This window comes from Gossypium hirsutum, chromosome A13 (assembly GCF_007990345.1).
Source record: "Gossypium hirsutum isolate 1008001.06 chromosome A13, Gossypium_hirsutum_v2.1, whole genome shotgun sequence".
NCBI lineage: Eukaryota > Viridiplantae > Streptophyta > Magnoliopsida > Malvales > Malvaceae > Gossypium > Gossypium hirsutum.
The window spans coordinates 26,840,619-26,847,055 of NC_053436.1; the positions used below are offsets into that span (position 1 = coordinate 26,840,619).

The 6,437-nt window shown below is 33.1% G+C and overlaps 1 protein-coding gene across 2 annotated transcripts; it reads right to left on the reverse strand.

Moving 5' to 3' along the window:
• Nucleotides 1–3,060: 3,060 nt before the first annotated feature.
• Nucleotides 3,061–6,110, reverse strand: LOC107942606 (renalase). Of its 2 annotated transcripts, XM_016876304.2 has the most exons (4): nt 5,667–6,110; nt 4,816–5,085; nt 4,478–4,604; nt 3,061–3,941 (listed from the first exon to the last, which is right to left on the reverse strand). In XM_016876304.2, the coding sequence occupies exons 1-4, from the start codon at nt 6,009–6,011 to the stop codon at nt 3,919–3,921; spliced, it is 765 nt and encodes a 254-aa protein (XP_016731793.1). In that variant the 5' UTR covers nt 6,012–6,110; the 3' UTR covers nt 3,061–3,918. The 2 variants fall into 2 exon arrangements, with proteins under 2 accessions (XP_016731793.1, XP_040941103.1); XM_041085169.1 differs by lacking the exon at nt 3,061–3,941 and having other exon boundaries at nt 4,073–4,604.
• Nucleotides 6,111–6,437: the final 327 nt, after the last annotated feature.

Consider the following 6,437-nt stretch of genomic DNA (forward strand, 5'->3'; position numbering starts at 1 on the left):
ATAAATATATGTCACTATTATATCTATATACTTGTGATCGTATAAACGATATGCCTTATATTATTGTTAATTTAAGTACATCAAAAGTATGATTGTTTTACTGATTTTCCATATGTTAGTACATTAAATGCTACCATATATGATTTGTATTAATTTGTTGCATTACATTGCATGGGATGAGACGATATGATCAGAGGCAGTATTGGCAATATATCTGCATTTAATTTTTGTTGTGCACCCACAACCATAGGCAGATTCCATTTGCAATAGTCATGCTTTGTACCCACAGCCACAGCAGATTCCACTTGCGACGTTTTGTTGAGCATTCACAACCCTTTGACAGCTATCGTTTGGAAGCATATTGTGCTTCCACATCCATTGGCTGATTTCATTTGCAATATTTTGTTGTGTACGCACAACCATATGCAGATTCCATCTGTGGCATTTTGTTGTGTGTCCACAGCCATTAGTAGTAAAATTGCATCCTATTGGTGGTTAATCCACAATCTGGTGTATTGGTGGATGGAGTTATGGGGAAACTCTCATTATGGTGTGTAGCAATGGGGTAGGATGTATTCTATTTGAAACACCCGAAACTATATGGCATTTTATAAATCATTTGCTACAAATATGGAAGTTATGTTATGAGGTTTATATATATTTGCATGAAATTTACATGTGTGTACGTATATGATTATTGTGGACAAATATGAAAGTTTGGTTATTCTGAAAACTGTTATTATGAGTTCTGATATATTAATGATGGTTGCATTGAAAAACCGATACTCCGAATTAAATTGCTATCTATGATTATTTTATACAATGTTATTTAATGTGTCTTAATAACTTTTTACATTGATTTTATTGTCAATGCACTCACACTAAGCGTCATAGCTCACTCCCATTTAAATTTTCATCATTACAGATAATCCATCAAGTTTGGACACGAGCACGACATCCAGAGGGTCTCGACACAATCTGTTTTATTTCCAATTTATTAAGGCATACATATGATTTATTTTATTAATTCGAGGACTGTAATATTTTATTTTGAAACTATGGCATGGGATTTAGGATTGAGGGTTGCTTATTTTTGCATGACATTTTACTTTAATTTTTGTTTAGGATATCAAGTCAATATTTTTAATTAGTTATGCATGAACCCCAGTTTCTATTAAAAACATAAGTAAAAACCATCTTTTCTACTACTAGATTATAACTAAATTTTAAGGAACAATAAATTGATATTTAACTAAGATTTCTACCAAAATTAACAAATATTTTAAAATGACTATTTTCAAAACTTTGGTAGCTTACTGGGTCACTTTAGTGGCTAATATAATCTTCCAAATTCGAGCCTAATGTTTAGGCCGGGTTGGCGAGGTTACGGGGATGTTCTTGATAAGACTCACTTTGTCACTCCTTCTGAGTTGTGGTATGGGTTGATTATGTTCAGGTACGGTTTGGTGGCCTAAAAGGTGTGTGCAGAATAGGGAGAGTGTTCACACTAGAAAAGCGAGTGCATTGAGGAATAGGTAACTTGTTCATGAAGACAGGGGGACAAGACCTTCTTGAAGGGAGTGGATAGCTTGTCTATAGGGATGAGTGACTAGAACCCTTCTGAAGAAATTGGGAGGTTTGATAGAAGTATACCTTTCAAGACATTGGTCATCTAGTGACCAGTTGGACGATAGAGAGTGAAAAGTTGTTCGCGGGTGTCTCTCCAATCACTTGTCATGTTGCCATGTGTATCAAGCTGGAAGCCTGAGAGGGGTACCTTGCAAATTTAGATTGGATTGTGATAGAATATGACAATTCAAAAGCAAAAAATAAGAAAAAAATATCAATACGATGAGAAGTGGTTATTATTTGATACATGAGCATTGGAGAATTTTAACTCCACACGAATGGTTAAGAAATCATATCAAATAATTTTCATTAAAAATGTTAAATAGAAAAATTAAGATATACAAAGATTAGATTTTTGTTACATTTATTTATATTTTGAATTTAAATATAATTTTTTTGTAACATTTTTATTTATTAATATTTTTAATTTAAATTTAGATTTTTGAATTAAAATTTTGCTTAATATGTTAATATTATCTTAATTATATTCGAATGAAAATTGAATTTATTTATTGACATAAATATAAAAGCTTTACTGTAATTAATTAAATGTTGCCAGAATTTGCAATCCTAACCAGGAATCGCAGCCACAAAAATAAATAACTAATGTTCACTAAGTTGGTTAATTACATAACTAGTATTAAATATGAAATGGAAATGTATGTTTGATATGAGCATCTCTTTTCTCCTTTATTTATTAATTCAATGAGAGTGCGTTTGGTTCGCTGTATTGGATTAGAGATGTATTGGATTAGAAGTGTATTGGATTAGAGGTGTATTGGATTAGAGGTGTAATAGCAAATCAACTGTTTGGTTGAATGTAATGGAATAGATGCGTAATAGTAATCTTGTGTTTGGTTGAATGGAATAGAGGTGTAATAGCATAGTGGAAAAAACTAAAATGACTAGAATACCCTTAGCATAAATTTATTTTGGTAAATGATTATTGTTATTGTTATTTAAATTTTAATAAGATTATTATTATCAATAATAAATATTTTAATCATATTTAAACATAATTATTATTAAACATATTTTAATTAAAATATATAATTTAATAAAATTCTTAATAAAAACATAATTTGATTTTGGAAATAAACAAAATACTCAATTTAATTTTATTATATTTTTTAAAATTTACTCACATTATAACATTAAGAACAACAAATGAGAGCGTATCCAGTAATTTTGGCAACAATCTCTTTAATTTTCGTAATGCTAAAATATTACCTTATTTTTTTTAAATTAAATCAATGAAAAGAAATTCATAGGTGCATTTTCATATAAATAATTGAATTACTCAAAATTACATGCATTTAGAGATAAATATTTTACCCAGCACTACGCTTGTTCGACTCGTAAAAGGCAAAAATTAGGATTCAAAATTAAATTATAATTTTTATGATAATAAAAATTACTTAGGACATCATGTTCTCAAAAACTCAAACCTTTATCAACATAGAATTGAATCGAATATCGTTTTCATCTTCCCAAGTTTCTATACATAAACTATGAACACGGAATTAAACAATACAAAAATGGTATTCTTCTTCCATTGACATTTGATATCAGCTTCAGAAAAGGCAAAAGACAAGAATAAAGAGATAAAACAAAAGATTAAATCAATCCTATATCCTTGACTGACATAATTTACCTTAAAAACTCTATACTTTAACCAATCCCACCTATATGATTTTTCTGTTTTCCTATACATAACTTAAAGCTTACTTGGAACCAAGTCATTGTATTGTATTTCATGTAATTTTTTGAAGCAGATCCTCATCTCCTCCATCTGCATTGAAGGAATAGATGTCGACCGGGGCCACCGTGCAACCCATGGCATTCTGCTTGGTTCTTTTATTACAAAAGGAGCCTCGGTGTTTGTCTAGATAGATTACAATCACGGTGATTGGAGCTTGGCGAACCTTGATATTCGATTTATAGCTGACGGATTGCATCAGAGCCATTGGTAAGGAATGTCAGCCGCCAAGAGCAAGAACATGTAGTTTAGTTCACTTGGTTCATATGGTCGTCCAGAAGGTCTAGATTCGAATCTCACTATTTGCAAAATCTTCCTAGGGCAAGAGAAAATCATACTGTGGGACTGTTGCAGGAATCTTTGAAGGTTGAAGATTGAGATTTTAAGTGGCAAGTTGAAATGCTGACATTTCATTGTGTTGTTTTAAGGATGACTCAACCCCTGCAAGTGCAAATTGTCCAATATCATGTCCTTCAATTGCCTCAAATTCCTTCTCTAAGCCAACAGCAAACTCTTCAGGACATGCTCCATCACTTTGTAAATAGTCTGCAATCTACATCATTAAATCCACAACATTTCTTCATTAATCTCTATGTCAAAAGCAAAGGATTCATGAAGGAAACCAAACAGCAAGGAAAATAAATAAATATATATATAGACATACAAATAGATGTTACATTTATATATATGCACTTTTAAGCAAGATCTCGAGTACTGTCCTATAACCTAAATGGTTGGCTTATTTAGCTTTTAAGCCATCCTTTGTATGCATACACTTTTTGTATTCCTACAAAAACAGCTTGTTTCTAACCTCCAAGCATACCTTGATTTGCCCCCAAACAAATACCGAAATATGTCATAACGTGAAATTGTTACCTATTATCTAGAACTTTATCTGCATGGTCAGCCCTATCTAGATCTTGACTGTAACAACAATAGTAAAATGACATTCACAGCTCATTCAGTGCATGCATAAAATTAAATCCTAACCCTATTACCATAAAATCATAAAATAACACTCCTAAGCAAATTTGAATTGAAAAAAATGGGACAGAAGAAAAAAACATAAGTATTGAGGCACAAAATTACCATTATGAGCAATAACAATTGCATCAAATTCCCCACGAGGTTTTCCATTCTCGCTCAAGTGCCACATCCCGTTAAATGGCTCGAGCTTACTTATCCAACAAGGTCTCACTACATTGACCATAGAAGTCTGCACCAAGCATCTAACTTACTCAGATATAACCACTGTTAAAATGTCAACCCAATTAAGCACTTGAGACAATAGGGTCCAATAATGAAAGGCACCACTCTAGACAATTAGTAATTTATTTGTTTCACAAAGTATAACCTTTCCATTCGACTAATAATAAAGCTTTAAAGAGATCAGAATAAGCAGCAAGAACGAAAATGAAGGTGATCACCTCAGAAAGCAAAGAGTCGGCTAAAGGGCGCATCCCATTGACACCTATAAACCTTGGTGGTGATGAAGGAAGAGGAACAAACCGGCCACCTAATTCAAGCTGACCAACTAAACCTTTCCATTCTCGAACCAAGCCTTTCTCCAACCAATAATCAACTAGCTTGGAAAACCGAGAATCACTGACAGTAAAAAACTGAGCAGCATGGTCAAATATAAGTTGTTGAGGATCAATGACTCTAGTTCCCATTCTTCCTCCCAAACCATGCATTCCCTTTTACGGCAAAAGACAACAAGAAACCACATCACTTGCAATTATCCAAACTACATTATGCAATGTTAATGCAAATGGTTGAACTTCTAAACTTGTCCTCCCATAACTAAACTATTGAGCATTAAAAAGAAGAACGGTACCGGAAAATCACATGAAAGGGTTGAATTATATTAGCTTAGGCATGCCAAATTCACAATTTAATTTCATTGAAGACTGGAGTTTCTCTTAACAGAAGAAGAATATTTGAGTGCAATGAATACACAAACAAAAAGAGGCCTTCTCTTCTTCTGTCATATGACAAGAAATTTAGAGACAACTATTCATCATAGAGATTAATTGCGCAACTCCAAAGTTAAATTTATGCATGAGTTCTAAAACATACTAACAAAATGAATTTCTTTCTATAAATTAAATGCATTGTTTTTATTCAAAAAAAAAATCCAATTGTCATATACTCATGTAGGGAAAAGAAAAACATTATTACAAGAAAAGAAACATTTTTTAATTCATTGATCAAAACACCCTAAAGAACAACAATAACCCAAATTAAAGCAGCACGAAAGGTAACCAAAGGAACCAACCGTGTCAAAAACAGTGGACTTAACACCTCTTTTCTCCAAGCTCAAAGCACAAAGAAGACCAGCCATTCCTCCACCAATAATCCCCACGTGAGGGTCAGCTGAAACACCAGCAGTGAACTTGACCTGCTCCTGAGTGAAGGTTATCTTCAGAATTGACCTCCTAGAAGTCCCATATGGTGTTCTTTTCCTGTTCCTTGAAGTGGGTCTTTGTGGGTTTTTGGAGGGTTTTTTGGGTTCTTGTGAACTGCAAATTATAGTTAGAGGTTTTGGGGGTTTAAAGGATTTCTGGGTTTTGAGAGGAAACAGAAATGAAGAAGAAAAACTGGGCAGAGCCGAAGGTGCCATTGTTTCTTTTTCTTTTTGGAGGGAGCGACAACTAGCAACAATCTGGGCAAAGAAATAAGGAAGGAAATCGGATGAAGGAACAGAAGAGAAACAAGGGGATGGGGGAGGGCAAATCAGGGAGCTGATGCTCAATCAGTAGCTAATCTGGGCAAAGAGGGGGGAATAGAAATCGGTGGTTTTCACCGATTAAGAAGGTAATGGATTAGATGCGTATTACCAATACATCAAACCAAACGACGTGTTAGAGAGGTATTAGGTGGGGCCCACCGATTAGGGGTGTATTGGCTAAGCCAATACACCCAACCAAACAAGCTGTGAGTTGTTTAAACTATTACGTTTAGAAAATGTTGTTTATTTATTAAAATTATTATGATTTAATTTGATTTTTGAAATAATCATTTCATTTATGTTTTTTTTGAAACAATT